The following is a 23,536-nucleotide window of genomic DNA, read 5'->3' as shown; positions in this document are numbered from 1 at the left end:
CCCATATCATAATGACAGGATCAAATTCACACATATAATATTAACCTTAAATGTAAACGGGCTAAATGTTCCAATTAAAAGACACAGACTGGCAAGTTGGATAAAAAGTCAAGATCCCTTGGTGTGCTGTATTTAGGAGACCCATCTCATGGCCAAAGACACACACAGAGTCAAAATAAAGGGATGGAGGAATATTTACCAGGCAATTGGAAAGTTTAAAAAAAAGCAGGGGTTGGTCAGGCACAGTGGCTCACACTTGTAATCCCAGCACATTTGGAGGCCAAGGCAGGTGGTTCACCAGAGGTTGGGAGTTCGAGACCAGCCTGACCAACATGGAGTAACCCCGTCTCTACTAAAAATTCAAAAATTAGCCGGGTGAGGTTGTGCATGCCTGTAATCCCAGCTACTTGGGAGGCTGAGAGGCAAGAAAATCTCTTGAACGCAGGAGGCAGAGATTGAGGTGAGCCAAGATCACGCCGTTGCACTCCAGCCTGGGCAACAAGAGTGAAACTGTCTCAAAAAAAAAAAAAAAAAAAAAAAAAAAAAAACCGCAGGGGTTGCAATCCTAGGCTCTGATAAAACAGACTTTAAACCAACAAAGATCAAAAAAGACAAAGAAGCGCATGGTAAAGGGATCAGCGCAACAGGAAGATCTAAAATCGACACCCTAACATCACGATTAAAAGAACTAGAGAAGCAAGAGTAATCAAATTCAAAAGCTAGCAGAAGACAAGAAATAACTAAGAACAAAGCAGAACTGAAGGAGATAGAAACACGAAAAACCCTTCAAAAAATCAATGAATCCAGGACCTGATTTTTTGTAAAGAGCTCCTGAAGGAAGCTCTATTTTAACAAAATAGATAGACTGCTAGCCAGACTAATAAAGAAGAAAAGAGAGAAGAATCAAATAGACACAATAAAAAATGATAAAATGGATATCACCACTGATCCCACAGAAATATATACTACCATCAGAAAATATGGTAAACACCTCTACACAAATAAACTAGAAAATTTAGAAGAAATGGATAAATTCCTGGACACATATACCCTCCCAAGACTAAACCAGGAAGAAGTCAAATCCTTGAATAGACCAACAACAAGTTCTGAAATTGAGGCAGTAATTAATAGCCTACCAATGAAAAAAAGCCCAGACGGATTCACAGCCGAATTCTACCAGAGGTACAAAGAGGAACTGGTACCATTCCTTCTGAAACTATTACAAACAATAGGAAAAGAGGGACTCCTCCCTAACTCATTTGATGAGGCCAGCATCATCCTGATACCAAAACCTGGCAGAGACACAACAACAGCAACAAAAGAAAATTTTAGGCCACTGTCCCTGATGAACATCAATGCGAAAATCCTCAATAAAATACTGGCAAACTGAATCCAGCAGCACATCAGAAAGCTCATCCACCACGATCAAGTCAGCTTCATCCCTGGGTTGCAAGGCTGGTTCAACATACGCAAATCAATAAACGTAGTCCGTCACATAAACAGAACCAATGACAGAAACCACATGATTATCTCAATAGATGCGGAAAAGGCCTTTGATAAAATTCAACAGCCCTTCATGCTAAAAACTCTCAATAAACTAGGTATTGATAGAAAGTATCTCAAAATAATAAGAGCTATTTATGACAAACCCACAGCCAATATCATACTGAATGGGCAAAAGCTGGAAGCATTCCCTTTGAAAACCGGCACAAAACAAGGATGCCGTCTTTCACCACTCCTGTTCAACATAGTATTGGAAGTTCTGGCCAGGGCAATCAGGCAAGAGAAAGAAATAAAGCATATTCAGATGGGAAGAGAGGAAATCAAATTGCCTCTGTTTGCAGGTGATATGATTGTATATTTAGAAAACCCCATCATCTCAGCCCCAAATCTCCTTAAGCTGATAAGTAACTTCAGCAAAGTCTCTGGATACAAAATCAATGTGCAAAAATCACAAGCATTCCTGTACACCAGTAATAGAGAGCCAAATCATGAGTGAACTCCCATTCACAATTGCTACAAAGAGAATAAAATACCTGGGAATACAACTCACAAGGGATGTGGAGGACCTCTTGAAGGAGAACTACAAACCACAGCTCAAGGAAATAAGAGAGGACACAAACAAATGGAAAACCATTCCATGCTCATGGATAGGAAGAATGAATATCATGAAAATGGCCGTACTGCTCAAAGTAATTTATAGATTCAGTGGTATCCCCTTCAAGCTACCATTGACTTTCTTCACAGAATTAGAAATAAAACTAATTTAAATTTCACATGGAACCAAAAAAGAGCCCATATAACCAAGACATTTCCTAAGCAAAAAGAATGAAGCTGGAGGCATCACGCTACCTGACTTCAAACTATACTACAAGGCTACAGTAACCAAAACAACATGGTGCTGCTACCAAAACAGATATATAGACCTATGGAACAGAACAGAGGCCTCAGAATTAACAACACACATCCACAACCATCTTATCTTTGACAAACCTGACAAAAACAAGCAATAGGGAAAGGATTCCCTATTTAATAAATGGTGTTGGGAAAACTGGCTAGCCATATGCAGAAAACTGAACTTGTACCCTTCCTTACACCTTATACAGAAATTAACTCAAGATGGATTAAAGACTTAAACGTAAAACCTAAAACCATAAAAACCCTAGAAGAAAACCTAGGCAATATGATGCAGGACATAGGCATGGGCAAAAACTTCAAACTAAAACACCAAAAGCAATGGCCACAAAAGCCAGAATTGACAAATGGGATCTAATTAAACTAAAGAGCTTCTGCACAGTAAAAGAAACTATCATCAGAGCGAACAGGCAATGTACAGAATGTACAATGTACAGAAAATTTTTGCAATCTATCCATCTGGCAAAGGGCTAATATCCAGAATGTATAAGAAACTTAAATTTTCCAGAAAAAAACAATGCCATCAAAAAATGGGTGAAGGATATGAACAGACACTTCTCAAAAGAAGACATTTATGTGGCCAGCAAACACATGAAAAAAAGCTCATCATCACTGGTTATTAGAGAAATGCAAATCAAAACCACAATGAGATACCATCTCACACCAGTTAGAATGGCCATCATTAAAAAGTCAGGAAACAACAGGTAGGTGCTGGAGAGGATGTGGATAAATAGGAATGCTTTTTTTGGTGGGAGTGTAAATTCAACCACTGTGGAAGACAGTGTGGTGATTCCTCAAAGATCTAGAACCAGAAATATCATTTGACCCAGCCATCCCATTACTGCGTATATACCCAAAGGATTATAAATCATTCTACTATAAAGACACGTGCACACGTATGTTTATTGCAGCACTGTTCACAATAGCAAAGACTGGGAACCAACCCAAATGCCCATCAATGATAGACTGGATAAGGAAAATGTGGCACATACACACCATGGAATACTATGCAGCCATAAAAAAGGATGAGTTCGTGTCCTTTGCAGGGACATAGATGAAGCTGGAAACCATCATTCTCAGCAAACTAACACAGGAACAGAAAACCAGACACCGCATGTTCTCACTCATAAGTGGGAGTTGAACAATGATAACACATGGACACAGGGAGGGGAACGTCACATATTGGCACCTGTTGGGAGGGTGAGGGACTAGGGGAGGGATACCATTAGGAGAAATATCTAATGTAGGTGATGTGTTGATGGGTGCAATAAACCACCATGGCACGTGTATACTTATGTAACAAACCTGCACGTTCTGCACATGTATCCTAGAACTTAAAGTATTTAAAAAAAAAAAAGTCATCTGTCAGGTTTTAGGTCGTTTTTGTTCATGTGTCTCATAAGCTTGCTGTGGATATTGGCTAGATACTCTTCCTTCTCACCTCTTTTCTCATTCACTTTGGTTTTTCTCTTGTGAAGTATTTCCTTGCGGTTATCAGTGTAGGCACAATGCAAAGTAACTTACGGTAATTCAAATTTTAAAGTTCTGTCATCTGCTTAACTAAATTTTTGTTTTTGTTTTTCAGCATTGGTTGGATGGTACAAAAAGCATCAAAAAGCAAGTAAAAAGTAAGTGCAGAAAAAATTATTTGTTGGGGGGGAAAGGAAATAGAATATATTAGAAATTCTGATTTCTAATAGGACGTAAGAAATCATGTTTCAGATGAGTTTTTTAGCATTTCCATTTTCTAGAAATCATTTTATTCTGATACACTGAGCTACTCCCCAAGTCATATAGGCTTGATACTAATCTAGATTAAACTGCATTGGAGCTTACCTTTCCAGGAGAAAACCTTGCAGCTTGCAGATGGGATTGACTTTCCCCGAAATGCTTAATGGTTATTTGCTAATTATTTGTGTTGGAATTTTCCTGTTTGGCATCTGTCCTAATATTGAAAGTATTTTGAGACTTCGTGATAATATTTTAAAATTAAGAAAAATGAAACAATTCACATAAAATGTTAGTGTCATTCAGATAGAGAACACCATTGTTTATTCATTATCCAACTTGACTTTTTATCAGTCTTATTAGGGCACCTGAACTCTTGTCGCAAGATAATGAGACCACTGAGATTATAGAAGTTAATGAACTTGCTGAAGTGTATTTGTGTGGGAAGATTCACCATGAGCAGTTAATAACATAGGCATTCTTCAGTGTAGCAGGTTTTCAGGGCTGTTAGATTGCACAGTCAAGACTTTTATTTGATGCGTTTGGCTCTGAACTATTAGAATTAATCTAGAGCTATCCTTGGGATGAGAGATAATAGTAATATGATGGCTTGGTACATTAAAAAACAATCTAATTGAAGCCTATGATCTAACCTGCAATAATGCCATAAAAACCTGATCTTTTGTCTCACTTCAGTAGATTTTTGACCAATTTTCTGGCTGAAAAGTATTATTTAAGTAGTTTATTTTATTAAAACCTTTTTTTTTTTTTAAATGACAGTTGGTTCACCCTATTGTCTGCATCTTCGAGTTAAGTTTTATTCCTCAGAACCAAATAACCTTCGTGAGGAGCTAACCCGGTAAGAACACTATCTAGAATTGTGCCAGGGGTATTTTGATAGTTTTGAAAGACTGTCTTTATATTGTTTCCAATTTATAGCCAGCTAATAAAATGGATTCCTGTCCCCTGGTAACAAGACCTCAAATAATAGAATTTTATTTGGGATGTGTTTTTTAAGTGTATGATTCTTTTCCTTTATCATTTTCAAAATGAAGAGTTGGTTCCTTAGCATCCTCCAAAGGTGACTAGTGAGTTCTTTTTTTTTAAGTATCACTCTCAGCTCAGGAATATTAACAGGATTGACATGTTTCAGTACATTGCAATATTATATTTATTGATGTTGAAAATAATCTATCTTTGGCCACAGGGAGTTTATTCAAATTGGCGCCCAACTTTCTTTACTCATTGAAATGTCATTGATTAATGAAAAACATTAGATTCTGATTGGTTTGAATAGTTTTGAATAAACCTTATGTTGTATATACTTATTTTAATTTTATCCTGCCTCCTTTGTATTTATTCATGGTCTGTATTATAAATTCATTGCTCCATATACACATACTATTTATTAAATGAAAAAGTTGAGCTTTTGAGTTCCTTTAGAAGGGTTTCCTCTAGAACACCTTGACAATGAGATTGTAGCTATCATCTGTAGTTATATCCATGCCTGTATCCCTTCACATAAGAAGTAGATGTCTTGCTCTGACATCTAGGCTGGAGTGCAATGGCATGTTCTCAGTTCACCGCAACCTCTGTTCCCCCAGGTTCAAGCAGTTCTCATGCCTCAGCCTCCCAAATAGCTGGGATTACAGGCACGTGCTCCTACCCCCAGCCAATTTGTGTATTTTAATAGAGACGGGGTTTTGCCATGTTGGCCAGGCTGGTCTTGAACTCCTGGCCTCAAGTGATCCGCCCGCCTCGCCCTCCCAAAGTGCTGGGATTATAGGTGTGAGCCACTGCGCCGGGCCTATAATTAAGAATACTTCTGAGATCTAGTGTTAGATCAGTAGGGTGATTATAGTTTACAGTTACGTATTTTACATTTCAGAATAGCTAGAAGAAAATAATTCAAATATTTCTAGCATAAAGAAGAGAAAAATATTTAAGGTGATGGATACACCACATATACTGACCTGATCCTTATAAATTATATGAATGTATTCAATTATTTCACATATCCCCAAACTATGTACATCTTTTATACATTAATACAAATAATTTTTAATGAAATAATACTTCTCAAATTAGGAGTGTAAGATTTTCTTTCACAGTAGATTGTGCTGTTCGGTTAAATTTGTGCCTTTTATTTTTCTTAGGTATTTATTTGTTCTTCAGTTAAAACAAGATATTCTCAGTGGAAAGTGAGTATTAGTTATTTAAGGATAAATGCACATTTTCCTGAGTGGTTGAAAAATTATTTTGAAAATAAGTTTATAGTTGCGAAAAAGAAATGGTCAACATAAAACATGTATTATTTTCATTTGTCTTAAAATGAAGGTTATGAAATCAGCTTGTCTAACAAACTTGTGTTTTGGTCTCAGATTAGACTGTCCCTTTGATACAGCAGTGCAGTTGGCAGCTTATAATCTGCAAGGTAAGCACTTCTTAGGTTGACTGTTAAGACTCGAGTAAATCCTTTTTTTGTGTGTTTTTAGTTAAAGAAGATTCTAATTATGTGCAAGAAAAGAAACAACACTGTTTTTGTATATACTTGTATCAGTGTCCAACTCTGACTTTTACTTGTTTTAGAACAGTGCCGCCTTTGTCTTCTCTTTCATGTAATTGCGCCCTTTCCACCTAAAGTGTTGAAACGTCGTAGTCTACCTGATAAGTCTGTAAATGTTAAGATGGGCCTTCGGCTAACTTTTTCCTTTAAAGAAATGCAGTTATATAAGAGTAAATTGTTGCTGAAGCCATATAGCGTAGCAGTCCTTTTGCTCCAAACCCACATTTTGTTGAGAAATAACCACAGATGGGTACATACATGTTTGTGCATTGTTCAGATTTTTCCCTGCTGCTTTCTCCCCCCGATTTTTTTTAGTTCCTTTCAGTTATTTCTTTAGGATTAATAATTTTAAAATTTTGGAAGACAGGGACTATATTTAGATTGGTATATGGGGTCATATTCAGTGTATATCAGTATATTCTTTTGTTTTTTTTTTTGAGACAGGGTCTCACTCTTGTCCCCAGGCTAGAGTGCAGTTGCATGATTGTAGCTCTCTGAAGCCTTGAACTACTGGGCTCAAACGATCTTCCCGCCTGAGTAGCTGGGTCTACAGGCCATCATGCCTGGCTAATTTTTGTACTTTTTTTTTTTTTTTTTTAGAGACGAGGTCTTGCTATGTTGCCTAGGCTGGCCTGAAACGATCTTCCACCTCAGCCCCCCAAAGTACTGTGACTATAAGCATGAACCACCACACCCAGCCTTAGTAATATTCTTTATAGATACCAGTTAATAGTCTTTTAACGATAGCTAAATTTTTTCATTTATTCACTATAAGGTCAGAGGTGTTTCTTTATGGAAGTCTAGAAAGCAGTTTTCAAAGGTTAAGTAAGCACTGAAGTGTGAATACATTAAGAGAAAGATATGTAATTAAAAATGCACTACCAACAATAAATATGAGATATATGCGTATGATTAATATGCTACATTTACTTTTGGAGACTTGTCTGAGTATTATGAATTTTTGTAAGAAATTCCTAAGAAAGAATCTTTCTAATCTTAGCAGTTTTCATTAATGAAATGGTTTTTGAAGGATTTAGCAGGAAATACATATAACTTTTGAAACTTATGTTTATAGCTGAACTTGGTGACTATGATCTTGCTGAGCATAGTCCTGAACTTGTCTCTGAGTTCAGATTCGTGCCTGTTCAGACTGAAGAGATGGAACTGGCTATTTTTGAGAAATGGAAGGAATACAGGTATCTGGCATTTGACCATACTTTCTTTAAAATCATCACAACAGTTATATTCATTTTCTTCTGTTTCTATCCTTGGTATAGAATTTATTTTATATTTATTGTTACTTTAAAAATCATTGTTTTAAATTTCAGAGGTCAAACACCAGCACAGGCTGAAACCAATTATCTGAATAAAGCCAAATGGCTAGAAATGTATGGGGTTGATATGCATGTGGTCAAGGTAAGCATTGTGTTGTGATGCTTTTTTAAAAATTTATTTTTTGGAGGTTCACAGTGACTGTGGAATTTTTCAGTATGAGGGAGGGCATGGAGTTTGCTTAAGCTAGCACTGGTTACTTTGGATGTATGGTTAAAAAGTTTGAGATTAAATACCGAATGACTAGAATCTCACAGAAAGGTTCATTATAAGAAAGAAGAGAAGCAACCAATATCCCTAACAAGGTACTTGGTCCTTTTAAGCTGTTATTTTATTTTTTTGCTATAAAAAATTGTTTTAAGCTTTTGAGCCATTTGTTATCCTTTTTACTTCCTATTACATGACTTACACTGAGTAGGCTCTGTTAAAATAATTCAGGATGCAAAGTTGAAGATTTATAGCTTAAAGACTTTGATAAACTTTGGAATAGCTTTGTAGTGATTTAAGTTATTTCTAGTTTAACTAGTAACATTTTTCCAGAAAGGTGGTTGTATTAGTTCGTTCTTGCACTGCTATAAAGACATCAATTTATAAAGAGGTTCAGTTGGCTCATGGTTTTGCAGGCTGTACAGGCTTCTGCCTCTCAGGAGGCCTCAGGAAACTTATAATCATGGGGCAACGTGAAGGGCAAACAGGCACATCTTTACATGGCTGGCAGGAGGGAGAGAGAGCAAAGAGGGAGGTGCTACACACTTTCAGACAACCAGTTCTCGTGAGAACTCATTCACTGTCATGAGAACAGCATGGGGGAAGTCCGTCTCCATGATTCAGTCACCTCCCACCAGGCCCCTCCTCCAATACTAGGGATTACAATTTGACAAAAGATTTGGGTGTAGTCGCAGAGCCAAACCATATCAGCAGTCTTTTCCAAAATACGTGATTTAAGTGGTAAGTACAATATGGGAAGAATGTGGAAACAGCTTTGTTTGTAGTGGGAGTGTAACTTCACTTTCAATGAAGATACACTTTAAAACTCTAGTGTTTCAATGACTAGAAATAAAAATATATGCATAAATTTTTCTGAGAATGTTATTATGGATACTCTAATTGTTGAAAACATCTCATATATTAATATTAGCCTGTATATAATTAATACAATTCAATACAAAAATAAAATTTAAAAGTTGTGTCAATATGAAACCTGTTTTGTACAAATAAAGCTAACACATTTTTCTCCCCTTAATTAGGCTAGAGATGGGAATGACTATAGTTTGGGACTAACACCAACAGGAGTCCTTGTTTTTGAAGGAGATACCAAAATTGGCTTATTTTTTTGGTAAGCAAGAGTTATTGTCAAAGATACTTACTGTTGTTTTGGTTTTTAATGAGTAAATAAAGTTAATACATAAACAAGTTTGGAAATCAAATAGTTTTGAAAAACTTGTCAGTGAAAGCAACTGTCTCCTGTCACACTATTACGCATCATTATTCCTCCTCTCCAGAGGCAATTATTAAAACTCTTCTAGCTGTATTTCCCATTAGTGTCAAAGTATACCACAATCTATATCTTGATATAAATATTTATATTTTTATATGTATCAGATGTTCACATGGGCACTTTCTCCCTCCATGTAGTCATGTCATTGCTTTCAATATTTATTATTCCACAATCCCTTTACTCTCTATTGTGTAAGAGGAAGATACTAATATTTTTATCCCTTCTCTAAGCTGTGCTCCTTATAGTGTTCCAGCTTTTATCGTTCATACTTTTAAATTACATTTATGTTTTACTTTTACATCAAGGATAGATTTTACTTGGATTTCTTGGCCATAATTAAGTCCATCAGATTTTGTCTGGTATTCTAAAAGCTGAGAATCAGGGTAATGTTTACAATAAGATGTCTCTATCAGAATAGTACGGAGCTTAGGTGTTTACTTTTGTACACTAGACAGGGACTGTTAGTGCAAAGACCTCTGGCATCAAACTCAAATTCTGACACATCCGGTTACTTTAAACATAGCCCGCTATGTATATTTTTAGCCATTTCTGCTTTATATATCCCATGAAACTGCACCCTAACATCTACTGGCCATAGATAAGTCAAGCTCTGTAGGTTAAAGGACCCCAAAACCACTGCTGCCTTTCTGAGTTCTCTGACTCAGATCCCTCACACTTAACTGCTGAATGCCATCCCCTAGGCACTTAAGCCCCCTCTCAGATTCCCCTCTTTACTGAGAGTTTCCTTGCCCTCCTCCCCATCTGGTGGTAGCCTTGCAGCTGCTGTCTCTGGAAGGTCACCTGCTATGAAGGACCACCCCTATCAGGCAACCCTTTCCAAACCCTGCTCAATAAAGCCTGTTATGCAGTACATTTTCTTGATCAGCTCTGAAGTCCTGGAACTCACAACTGGTATTACATTTCCTTTCTTTTTAGCTTTTTGTTTTTATTCTAGAGTTCTTGGCTTCCCCATCTCACATACCCCACACATTCCTTTAAATTACCTGCCTTTGTCTTCTCCTCAAGCTTTTTTTAAGTTATCAAGGGTTACATTAAATGGTTCTTCTGTTCCCCGTGGAACTGTTTGCTGCACAGGTTGCTTTCCAGCTTTTATCTTGAGACTTCCCTTTCCCGTGTTCTCAGCTAGGGTCCTGTGTGGTCCTCCCATGGTTTCCTTTTTCTTTGTCCTCCCTGCCCCCGGCAACTGCCTAAGTAAAGAAAGTAACTGCCTAAGAAAAGTAATTTGTTTGAATCCTTAAATGCCTTAAAATGATTTTTTTATCTTTTATTCTTTCTTGATAATTAGGCTGAGGATAGAATTTTAGGTTGAAAATTATTTCTCTCAAAAAATTGAAGGTAGTATTTCTTTTTTTTTTTTTTTAATTGTACTTTAAGTTCTCGGGTACATGTGCAAAGCGGGCAGGTTTGTTACATATGTATACATGCACCAAGTTGGTGTGCTGCACCCATTAACTCGTCATTTACATTAGGTATATCTCCTAATGCTATCCCTCCCCCCCCCCACCCCACGACAGGCCCCAGTGTGTGATGTTCCCCTTCCTGTGTCCAAGTGTTCTCATTGTTCAGTTCCCACCTATGAGTGAGAACATGCAGTGTTTGGTTTTCTGTCCTTGCGATAGTTTGCTCAGAATAGTGGTTTCCAGCTTCATCCATGTCCCTACAAAGGATATTAACTCATCCTTTTTTATGGATGCATAGTATTCCATGGTGTATATGTGCCACATTTTCTTAATCCAGTCTATCATTGATGGACATTTGGGTTGGTTCCAAGTCTTTGCTATTGTGAATAGTGCCACAATAAACATACATGTGCATGTGTCTTTATAGCAGCATGATTTATAATCCTTTGGGTATATACCCAGTAATGGGATGGCTGGGTCAAATGGTATTTCTAGTTCTAGATCCTTGAGGAATCGCCACACTGTCTTCCATAATGGTTGCACTAGTTTACAGTCCCACCAACAGTGTAAAAGTGTTCCTCTGTCTCCACATCCTGTCCAGCACCTGCTGTTTCCTGACTTTTTAATGATCGCCATTCTAACTGGTGTGAGATGTATCTCATTGTGGTTTTGATTTGCATTTCTCTGACAGCCAGTGATGATGAGCATTTTTTCATGTGTCCATTTGCTGCATAAATGTGTTCTTTTGAGAAGTGTCTGTTCATATCCTTTGCCCACTTTTTGATGGGGTTTTTTTCTTGTAAATTTGTTTGAGTTCTTTGTAGATTCTGGATATTAGCCCTTTGTCAAATGGGTAGATTGCAAAAATTTTCTCCCATTGTGTAGGTTGCCTGTTCACTCTGATGGTAGTTTCTTTTGCTGTGCAGAAGCTCTTTAGTTTAATTAGATCCCATTTGTCCATTTTGGCTTTTGTTGCCATTGCTTTTGGTGTTTTAGACATGAAGTCTTTGCCCATGCGTATGTCCTGAATGGTATTGCCTAGGTTTTCTTCTAAGGTTTTTATGGTTTTAGGTCTAACATTTAAGACTTTAATCCATCTTGTATTAATTTTTGTGTAAGGTGTAAGGAAGGGATCCAGTTTCAGCTTTCTACATATGGCTAGCCAGTTTTCCAGGACCATTTATTAAATAGGGAATCCTTTCCCCATTTCTTGTTTTTGTCAGGTTTGTCAAAGATCAGATGGTTGTAGGTATGTGGTATTATTTCTGAGGGCTCTGTTCTGTTCCATTGGTCTATATCTGTGTTTTGGTACCAGTACCATGCTGTTTTGGTTACTGTAGCCTTGTAGTGTAGTTTGAAGTCAGGTAGCGTGATGCCTTCAGCTTTGTTCTTTTGGCTTAGGATTATCTTGGCTATATCGGCTCTTTTTTGGTTCCATATGAACTTTAAAGTAGTTTTTTCCGATTCTGTGAAGAAAGTCGTTGTCAGCTTGATGGGGATGGCATTGAATCTATAAATTACCTTGGGCAGTATGGCCATTTTCATGATATTGATTCTTCCTATCCATGAGCATGGAATGCTCCTCCATTTGTTTGTGTCCTCTTTTATTTTGTTGAGCAGTGGTTTGTAGTTCTCGTTGAAGAGGTCCTTCATATCCCTTGTAAGTTGGATTCCTAGGTATTTTATTCTCTTTGAAGCAATTGTGAATGGGAGTTCACTCATGATTTGCCTCTCTGTTTGTCTGTTATTGGTGTATAAGAATGCTTGTGATTTTTGCACATTGATTTTGTATCCTGAGACTTTGCTGAAGTTGCTTATCAGTTTAAGGAGATTTTGGGCTGAGATGATGGGGTTTTCTAAATATACAGTCATGTCATCTGTAAACGGGGACAATTTGACTTCCTCTTTTCCTAATTGAATACCCTTTATTTCTTTCTCCTGCCTGATTGCCCTGGCCAGAACTTCCAACACTATGTTGAATAGGAGTGGTGAGAGAGGGTATCCCTGTCTTGTGCCAGTTTTCAAAGGGAATGCTTCCAGTTTTTGCCCATTCGGTATGATATTGCCTGTGGGTTTGTCATAGATAGCTCTTATTATTTTGAGATAACGTCCCATCAATACCTAATTTATTGAGAGTTTTTAGCATGAAAGGGTGTTGAATTTCATCAGAGGCCTTTTCTGCATCTATTGAGATAATCATGTGGTTTTTGTCATTGGTTCTGTTAATATGATGGATTACGTTTATTGATTGGCATATGTTGAAGCAGCCTTGCATCCCAGGGATGAAGCCCACTTGATCTTGGGGGATAAGCTTTTTGATGTGCTCCTGGATTTGGTTTGCCAGTATTTTATTGAGGATTTTTGCATCGATGTTCATCAGGGATATTGGTCTAAAATTCTCTTTTTTGTTGTGTCTCTGCCAGGCTTTGGTATCAGGATGATGCTGGCCTCATAAAATGAGTTAGGGAGGATTCCCTCTTTTTCTATCGATTAGAATAATTTCAGAAGTAATGGTACCAGCTTCTCCTTGTACCTCTGGTAGAATTTGGCTATGAATCCGTCTGGTCCTGGACTTTTTTTGGTTGGTAGGCTATTAATTATTGCCTCAATTTTAGAGCCTGTTATTGGTCTAGTCAGGGATTCAACTTCTTCCTGGTTTAGTCTTGGGAGGGTGTATGTGTCCAGGAATTTATCCATTTCTTCTAGATTTTTTGTTTATTTGCGTAGAGGTGTTTATAGTATTCTCTGATGGTAGTTTGTATTCCTGTGGGATCAGTGGTGATATCCCCTTTATCATTTTTTATTGCATCTATTTGATTCTTCTCTCCTCTTCTTTATTAGTCTTGCTAGCGGTCTATCAATTTTGTTGATCTTTTCAAAAATCAAGCAGCTCCTGGATTCATTGATTATTTGAAGGATTTTTTGTGTCTCTATCTCCTTCAGTTCTGCTCTGATCTTAGTTATTTCTTGCCTTCTGCTAGCTTTTGAATGTGTTTGCTCTTGCTTTTCTAGTTCTTTTAATTGTGATGTTAGGGTGTCAGTTTTAGATCTTTCCTGCTTTCTCTTGTGGGCATTTAGTGCTATAAATTTCCCTCTACACACTGCTTTAAATGTGTCCCAGAGATTGTGGTATGTTGTGTCTTTGTTCTCATTGGTTTCAAAGAACATCTTTATTTCTGCCTTCATTTTGTTATGTACCCAGTAGTCACTCAGGAGCAGGTTGTTCATTTTCCATGTACATTTGAGTGGTTTTGAGTGAATTTCTTAATCCTGAGTTCTAGTTTGATTGTACTGTGGTCTGAGAGACAGTTTGTTATAATTTCTGTTCTTTTACATTTGCTGAGGAGTGTTTGACTTCCAACTATGTGGTCAATTTTGGAATAAGTGCAATGTGGTACTGAGAAGAATGTATATTCTGCTGATTTGGGGTGGAGAGTTCTGTAGACGTCTGTTAGGTCTGCATGGTGCAGAGCTGAGGTCAATTCCTGGATATCCTTGTTAACTTTCTGTCTTGTTGATCTGTCTGATGTTGACAGTGGGGTGTTAAAGTCTCCCATTATTATTGTGTGGGAGTCTAAGTCTCTTTGCAGGTCTCTAAGGACTTGCTTTATGAATCTGGGTGCTCCTGTATTGGGTGCATATATATTTAGGATAGTTAGCTCTTCTTGTTGAATTGATCCCTTTACCATTATGTAATGGCCTTCTTTGTCTCTTTTGATCTTTGTTGGTTTCAAGTCTGTTTTATCAGAGACTAGGATTGCAACCCCTGCCTTTTTTTGTTTTCCATTTGCTTGGTAGATCTTCCTCCATGTCTCTATTTTGAGCCTATGTGTGTCTCTGCAGGTGAGATGGGTCTCCTGAATACAGTACACTGATGGGTCTTGACTCTTTATCCAATTTGCCAGTCTGTGTCTTTTAATTGGATCTTTTAGCCCATTTACATTTAAGGTTAATATTGTCATGTGTGAATCTGATCCTGTCATTGTGATGTTAGCTGGTTATTTTGCTCATTAGTTGATGCAGTTTCTTCCTAGAATCAATAGTCTTTACAATTTGGCATGGTTTTGCAGTGGCTGGTACCGGTTGTCCCTTTCCATGTTTAGTGCTTCCTTCAGGAGCTCTTGTAAGGCATGCCTCGTGGTGACAAAATCTCTCAGCATTTGCTTGTCTGTAAAGTATTTTATTTCTGCTTCACTTATGAAGCTTAGTTTGGCTGGATATGAAATTCTGGGTTGAAAATTGTTTTCTTTAAGAATGTTGAATATTGGCCCCCACTCTCTTCTGGCTTGTAGAGTTTCTGCTGAGAGATCTGCTGTTAGTCTGATGGGCTTCCCTTTGTGGGTAACCTGACCTTTCTCTCTGGCTGCCCTTAACATCTTTTCCTTCATTTCAACTTTGGTGAATCTGACAATTCTGTGTCTTGGAGTTGCTCTTCTCGAGGAGCATCGTTGTGGCATTCTCTGTATTTCCTGAATGTGAATGTTGGCCTGCCTTGCTAGATTGGGGAAGTTCTCCTGGATAATATCCTGCAGTGTGTTTTCCAACTTGGTTCCATTCTCCCCTTCACTTTCAGGTACACCAATCAGTTGTAGATTTGGTCTCTTCACATAGTCCCATATTTCTTGGAGGCTTTGTTCATTTCTTTTTACTCTTTTTTTCTCTAAACTTCTCTTCTCGCTTCATTTCATTCATTTGATCTTCAATCACTGATACCCTTTCTTCCAGTTGATCGAATCAGCTACTGAAGCTTATGCATGCGTCACGTAGTTCTCACGCCGTGGTTTTCAGCTCCATCAGGTCATTTAAGGACTTCTCTATACTGGTTATTCTAATTCGCCGTTTGTCTAATCTTTTTTCAAGGTTTTTAGCTTCTTTGTGATGGTTTCGAACTTCCTTCTTTAGTTCGGAGAAGTTTGATCATCTGAAGCCTTCTTCTCTCAACTCGTCAAAGTGATTGTCCATCCAGCTTTGTTCCATTGTCCATCCAGCTTTGTTCCATTGTGTTCCTTTGGAGGGGGAGAGGTGCTCTGACTTAGAATTTTCAGCTTTTCTGCTCTGTTTTTTCCCCATCTTTCTGGTTTTATCTACCTTTGGTCTTTGATGATGGTTACGTACAGATGGGATTTTGGTGTGGATGTCCTTTCTTTTTGTTAGTTTTCCTTCCAACAGCTGCAGATCTGTTGGAGTTTGCTGGAGGTCCACTCCAGACCCTGTTTGCCTGGGTATCACCAGCGGAGGCTGCAGAACAGTGAATATTGCTGAACAGCAAATGTTGCTGCCTGATTGTTTCCCTTGAAGCTTTGTTTCAGAGGGGTACCCGGCCGTGTGAGATGCCTGTCTGCCACTACTGGAGGGTGCCTCCCAGTTAGGCTACTCGGGGGTCAGGGACCCACTTGAGAAGGCAGTCTGTCCGTTCTCAGATCTCAAACTCCATGCTGGGAGAACCACTGCTCTCGAAGGTAGTATTTCATTTAGTTTTGCATCTGAGTGTTCTTGCTGGGGACTCTGTGAGAGGCTTGAGTTGAACACCTTTACAGTTGTCCCTTGATGTGTGAAGAACCTTGGGCAATTATCTTACAATTTCTTGGGTGTTAAATCCCCTCATACCTCCAGCTTGTCCTGTGGGCAAATGGAACCTGCTTCCAGGCCTAAGAATGCTTTAGGCAGAGAGATAAAGGCTCCTTTTCTACGTTTTTATAAAGTTGTCTTGAGAGTTAATTAATACTTGTAAAGCACTTAGAAGAATACTTAGGGCAGGCCAGGTGGCTCACTCCTGTAATCCCCACCAAGGCGGGGGGCTCACCTGAGATCCGAAGTTCAAGACCAGCCTGACCAACATGGTGAAAACCTGTCTCTACTAAAAATACAAAGATTAGCCAGGCATAGCATGATGGCACGCACTTGTAATCCCAGCTACTCTGGAGGCTGAGGCAGGAGAATTTCTTGAACCCGGGAGGTGGAGGTTGTAGTGAGCTGAGATCACGCCACTGCACTCCAGCCTTTGTGACAGAGCGAGATTCTGTTTCCTTTCCTTTTCCTGCTATTATTTATTCATTATTGTTTTAGTAAAGCTCTTGTAAAGTTATGTTTTACATCTATTTCATATGTTATATTTAAAGATTAGTCAATCAGAGTGTCACATTGTTTCGACATTCACAATTTATGGAAATACAGAGTTCAAATGTGTGGTAGGTGGTTTGGAATTTACAAGTGGGAGATACAGTTGGAAAGTGGGCCATAAAGCGAGGTTAAAAAAATTAAGATGTGTTTCCTCAAACCAAAATTCTCGTTGAAAACAGAGTTGAGGCCAGTTGCAGTGGCTCACGTCTGTAATTCCAACACTTTGGGAGACCAAGGTATGAGGATCACTTGAGCCCAGGAATTTGAGACCAGCCTGGGCAACGTAGCGAGGCTGTCTCTACAAAGAACACAAAAATTAGCCTGGTGTGGTGTGGGAGTAAGGCTGAGGTAGGAGGATTACTGGAGTCTGGGAAGTTCACGGCTGCAGTGAGCTATGAACACACTACTGCACTCCACCCTGTGCGATGGAGGGAGAACCTATCTCAAACAAACGTAAAGAGTTGAAATCCATCATCAGTGTTTTTCTTTATGGCTTTCTTTTTTAAGCTTTATGGTCGTTCCTATGTCTAGTTCCTGTGCTGCTGCTCTGCTTTAACACTGAAACAATTTTCCCTAGACCTAAAGAATCTCTTACACCATAATCGAGACCTATCAAATACATAGATTTCGTTTGCGTTAACATTTTTAATGTCTGATATGTGCAGCCTCAATTTTGTCAGAGATGTTGCTTTTGAAATATGTGCTGTGTTTTTCTGTTTCCTGTCTTTTCATGGGCATTGCAAGTAATGTTTACCCTCCTGTCAATTTTTAATTCAGGAGTTAGATGGTTAAATGTATTTGAAATAACAATTTTTTCATATTTAGAGAACATTTGTTTGTAATTTGGCTTTTATTCTCTTATTATATTATAGGCCAAAGATAACCAGATTGGATTTTAAGAAGAATAAATTAACCTTGGTGGTTGTAGAAGATGATGATCAGGTAGGAATGAAATTATATTATATTACTTGTTTAATTTAGCAGTGACTGTATTATGTGGTAACGTATTTCTCTGAAAGAGGGAATGTACGTCATTGTTTTAAAGAGCCACAGAATGCAGACAGTATAATTAATGCTTTAAATAATTTCCTTACTTGGGTCATACCATGCTAAAAATATGGTTTTCTGCCCTTAGGATGAAAAAATAATATAAAAGTGTCTTCTTGTTTCTTCATTGATCATATATCTGAGGTGTATAAAAAATTACATTTAAGTGACCCAGCCAGTCACCCAGGCTGGAGTGCAGTGGCACTATCATAGCTCACTGTAACCTTGACCTTCTGGGCTCAAGTGATCCTCCCGCTCACTCAGCCTCCTGAGTAGCTGGGACTGCAGGCACATGCCACCACGCCTGGCTAATTTTTTCATTTATTTGTAGAGACAGGGGATCTCAGTATGTTGCCAAGGTTGCTCTCAAACTCCTGGCCTTAAGTAATCCTCCCATCTTGGCTTCTCAACATGTTGAGATTACAGGAGTAAGCCACTGTGGCAGACCAACTTTATCTCTTTATTAACTGATCAAAAAGATCTACCTAATAATAATAAAGCCTTTTGAATTAAAGATTACCTTTGTATCAGTTACAGTGTAGTTCTTAATTGATACATGCATGGATGCAACTCACATGCATTGTTCTTAATGCAAGAAGCCAGATTTAAAAAATTATGTATTGAATGACTGCATTTATATGATACTTTAGAAAAGGCAAGAAGAATTTTACTTTATGCAAATTAATAAATTTTAACATATGCATACGGATATAGATAAAAGCAATTTGAGCAAAATGTTAACAGTTGTTGAATCTAGACACTATGTATATGGGTATTCAGTTTTTCTGTTTGTTTAAACATTTTTATAACGATGAAAAGATTTTTTTTTAATCCAGTTCTTTCATTTTCCTCTGCTCAGTAATTTGACTGCTATACTTTTCCCATTTTAAACACACAATGAGATACTATGCAGCCATAAAAAAGAATGAGATCTTTTTTGCGGGACCATGGATGGAGCTGGAGGATATTATCCTTAGCAGAGTAATGCAAGAACAGAAAACCAAATACTACATGTTCTCACTTACAAGTGGGAGCTAAATGATAAGAACTTATGAACACAAAGAAGGCAACAACAGACACTGGGATCTACTTGAGTGGAGAGGGTGGGAGGAGGGAGAAGAGTAGAAAAGATAATTAACTGAAAGATAACTGGACTTAATACCTGGGTGATGAAATAACATGTGCAATAAACCACCATGACACGTGTTTACCTATGTAACAAACCTTCTCTTGTACCCCAAACCCAAAATAAAAGTTAAAAAATAAAAAAGAGTGCTGCTCTGAACACTAAGGTGTATGTATATTTAGCTTTTGTAGGTACTGCCAAACCTCTTTCCAAAGTATTTAATATGAGTTTATACTCCCGCCAGCAATGTTATTGGTGTTTTTTTTCTTTTTTGCTAATGTTTGGAATTCTGTCTTTTTCATTGTAGCCATTCTTGTGGAGTAGAATGTGGTTTTAGTTTGTGTTCCCCTAATGACGACTCTGATTTAGTACTTATTTATGTAGTTATTGGATATGTGGATATCTTCTTTATGAAATGCCTACTCAAATCTTTTGCTCATTTTTCTATTAGGTCATGTGCCTTTTATTCATTGAAAAAATTCCTTGTGTGTTCTGGATATTAATTCTTTGTCAGATATTAGTGTTGCAAGTATTGTCTACTCCTTGTTTTGCCCTTTTTCCACTGCTTTTATTTTTAGATGACATGTAATAATTGTACATATTTATTGCATACAGAATGATATTTTGATACATGTATACAATTTGTAATTATCAGATCAGGGTAGTTAGCATATCCATCTTTACTGTCTTAATAGTGTCTTTAAATAACCTGAAAAGTACCAAAAATTATAAAATAGATAACCATCTTATTCATGATCTAGATTTAACATTTTTTACATTTTGCTTCAGATCCCTTTTAGAGAAAGATAAATACAATTATGTGCATGAATAAATAATACCAACTAAAGTCTAACCCCCTGACTACCTACCCCCTTTTTTCTGGTACCTGGTCACCAATATTGGAGGGTATTATATGTATTTTGTAACTTTTTCCAAATATTAACACATATTAGAATTGTTTTAAAAACTTGCATAATTATATATATTTGCAGCTTGCCTGTTTTATCTAAACGTGTACCTATGTAGATCTAACATATATATATGCTATTGTGTAATATGAATAAACAATAGCACATTCATTCATTCATCATTTATTCATTTATCCCTCTGTATAATTTTTTACATATGCCACTATTTACTTGACCATTTCTCTTTTTTTGGACGTTTAGGGTTTGTACCAAGTTTTACTATTATAAATGAGACTGAGGAAATATACATCTTCATATATAACTTTTGATGTTTAGGAAATAATTTTCCCCAGAGAGGCAGTATAACTTAGTTGTTAGAGGTGTGTGTGGATTCTGGAGCAAGACTAATGGTTAAGTTCATTTCTGGTTTTCTTTCTTAATAGCTTTGTGATTTTGGGCTTAATTTCTTTGAGCCTCAGTTTCCTTATCTATGAAATGGGGCTAATGATAGTATCTACTCATTGAGATAATTTATGTGAAATCCTTAGAAAAATTTCTATATGAATGTTAACTATTATAATTAGACTCATGGGAGTGAGATTACTAGGACAAAAATGTGAGCATATTTAGGGCTGTTGATACATACTGCCAGATCTGATATGATTCCTCAAATTATAATTATACAGTTATCCCAAATAATGGCAGATGAAATCTCATTTTATATCTCTCTGACAAATGAGATCATGTAAGTAGAGGGGAATAACTCCTAGGAATAATTTTGTATTGGCTGATGAAATGAGCAACTTGATTTCAACTCTGCCTTTATTATGTTGATACTATAAAGAGTGTCAATTTCAGGGAGCATACTAGATCCTTTATTCATGGATGTGTTTGTATCTCAGAATAGGAGATAGGACTGTTTGAGCTAGTAATCATCCTTTTATATATACTTTTCTTTTTCAGGGCAAAGAACAGGAACATACATTTGTCTTTAGACTGGATCATCCAAAAGCATGCAAACATTTATGGAAATGTGCTGTGGAGCATCATGCTTTCTTCCGCCTTCGAGGCCCCGTCCAAAAGAGTTCTCATCGATCAGGATTTATTCGACTAGGATCACGATTTAGATATAGGTTAATTTTAATAGCTGTTTTATCTATCTTTCATTGCATACAGGCCAAAAAATTTAGGCCAACCTTCTCTTTTTTACAGATATGGTAACTAAGGTAGAGAGGAATAAAGTGGTTTGCCAGAGTCTTCCACTGGCCAAAATAAAATAGAAAAATGGTATTGTTATTGGTTATAATTTCTTGAATAGATGGGAAACAGTAATTGTATAATGGCTTTTATATCCCTCTGGATGTTTACTTTATATATTAACCCACTCCCAGTTTATCTATTTAACAAGAGGTTTATGGACTCTCCACCCACCACTGGATACCCATATAGAAGAGGGTTTCTTGTACTGAATGGGATATTAGTCTGGATAACATTTGTGGTCCTTTATAAACCTGAAGGTCATTATTCTCATGACTCCTTGTTTGTTGTCATGAGTTAGAAATGTTTTGGTTTACTGGAGAGTGGATTATTGCTTGTGAGTTTTCTGCATGCCATGGAAATCAGTTAAAGAAGGAATGGATTGTACCAATAATGGGGCCAGTTGATTATGTGGCGTTAATAGAAGTAGTATTTTATTCTACTTATATTAAAAGTAAGGAGGCATTTTCTGAACAGAATTTAAATGGAAATCAAGGAGAATAAGACAATAGTCTTAAAAAACATTTCTGGAAAATTATACTGAAAAGTGAATATCACAATTAGAAAAAGTAACTGAAAATATTCTTTTAATTACACACTTTGCACTGAGGAATGTAGATGGGAAAGAGAGGGAGTTTCCATGAAAGGACAGATATTCCAAACTTATTTAATGTGTACTTAGGTGATATGCATGCATACGAGAAAAATAAAACCAACATAATCTGTTGCATCTTTCACAAAAGCCTAAAGAGTGAAAGAAGCATATGGTAAAGAGAGAGATCAAGACTATTAGTAGTTGTTCCTGTGCGATGAAGTTTAGGATGAGTCTTTTAAGGAGAACCTGAATGTAGACTGTCTTATTTGTGTGTGTTTTATTACTGTAGACTTAAAATTTCCCTTACTTCTGTTATGCCTCATTTAGTGGGAAAACGGAGTATCAGACCACAAAAACCAATAAAGCAAGAAGATCAACATCCTTTGAAAGAAGGCCCAGCAAACGATATTCTAGACGAACTCTACAAATGAAAGGTGAAGTGCAACCCTCTTTCAACGGATTATTTTTCCTTGACAATTAATTATGTGTTGGTGGTGTTTCCATAAGAGGAAGTTACCTGAATCTCCTCCTCAGGTCTGTTCCAGTCAACTAAAGTACTTTTCTGGCAGAATCAATTTCATGGGATACACAGAGAAAAATTGCCTGTATTGTTAGCAGAGATTAAACTTTATGTTAATCCCAATTCAAATGATAGTCTGAGGTTATGTTCAGTTTTTGTATACAAAACTGTTTCTGTAGAGCAACATATTCTCTCCCTTTTTGACTTATAGATCTCATTCTAAAACATCCCTTAATCCCCTTAGGAATTTTTAAAAACATTTTTATTTATTTATTTATTTTGAGATAGTCTCACTCTGTTGCTCAGGTTGGAGTGCAGTGGCATGATCTCAGCTCACTGCAACCTCCACCTCCCAGATTCAAGTGATTCTCATGCCTCAGCCACCTGAGTAGCTGGGATTACAGGCATGCGCCACCACTCCAGGCTCATTTTTGTATTTTTAGTAGAGATGGGGTTTTGCCTTGTTGGCTGGGCTGGTCTTGAACTCCTGACCTCAAGTGATCTGCCCACCTTGGCCTCCCAAATCCTAAAAGGATTACAGGCATTCCTGGCCAAAACATTGTCTTGTGATGAATGTTTTTTAAGTAAAATTTATTTCATATTGTATTATAATATTAAAGATTCTATTAAATACTATTTTAAAATATATTCATCATTGTTATACATAGACATTTCCTAATTCATAATTGTTACTTGCTGATTAAGGTCAATTATATAAGAAAAAGCACGGTTTACCTTGACAAATAAATTAAACCTTGTGTTCGGTTTTAAACTGAATTTGCATTAAAATGAATTTGCATTAAAATGCAAATTTAATTTTAAGTATTTCCACTGTCAGAGTCATCACCAGTTGTCCAAAAACAACTGTAATGATCTGATGTTTGGCAGTATTGACTTTTTTATAAAAATGATTTATACTCATAAGTTTTGGTGTGGCTGTAAATTAAATATACAGCTATAAGTGAATTGTGATGATTTTAAAACCCTAAGTTTCCTCTTGGTT

The 23,536-nt window shown here is 37.1% G+C and overlaps 1 protein-coding gene across 8 annotated transcripts in view; it reads left to right on the top strand.

The window, feature by feature from the left end:
* EPB41L5 (erythrocyte membrane protein band 4.1 like 5) overlaps positions 1-23,536 on the top strand; it is a 171,972-nt gene that overhangs the window by 55,338 nt on the left and 93,098 nt on the right. For all 8 annotated transcript variants that reach the window (XR_010122784.1, XM_054477342.2, XM_063647368.1 and 5 more), the window contains 10 exons: positions 4,001-4,043; positions 4,924-5,002; positions 6,300-6,344; positions 6,525-6,577; positions 7,785-7,905; positions 8,038-8,125; positions 9,289-9,377; positions 17,953-18,022; positions 21,125-21,294; positions 22,341-22,447. Coding sequence is in view for 7 of the 8 variants with exons in the window: in XM_054477342.2 (XP_054333317.1) it covers positions 4,001-4,043; positions 4,924-5,002; positions 6,300-6,344; positions 6,525-6,577; positions 7,785-7,905; positions 8,038-8,125; positions 9,289-9,377; positions 17,953-18,022; positions 21,125-21,294; positions 22,341-22,447 (865 nt within the window). In the remaining variant the exon portion in view is untranslated. The remainder of the gene's footprint in view (positions 1-4,000; positions 4,044-4,923; positions 5,003-6,299; positions 6,345-6,524; positions 6,578-7,784; positions 7,906-8,037; positions 8,126-9,288; positions 9,378-17,952; positions 18,023-21,124; positions 21,295-22,340; positions 22,448-23,536) is intronic.

This window comes from Pongo pygmaeus, chromosome 11, assembly GCF_028885625.2.
Source record: "Pongo pygmaeus isolate AG05252 chromosome 11, NHGRI_mPonPyg2-v2.0_pri, whole genome shotgun sequence".
Taxonomy (NCBI): Eukaryota; Metazoa; Chordata; class Mammalia; order Primates; family Hominidae; genus Pongo; species Pongo pygmaeus.
This window is presented reverse-complemented; position numbering and strand designations above follow the sequence as displayed.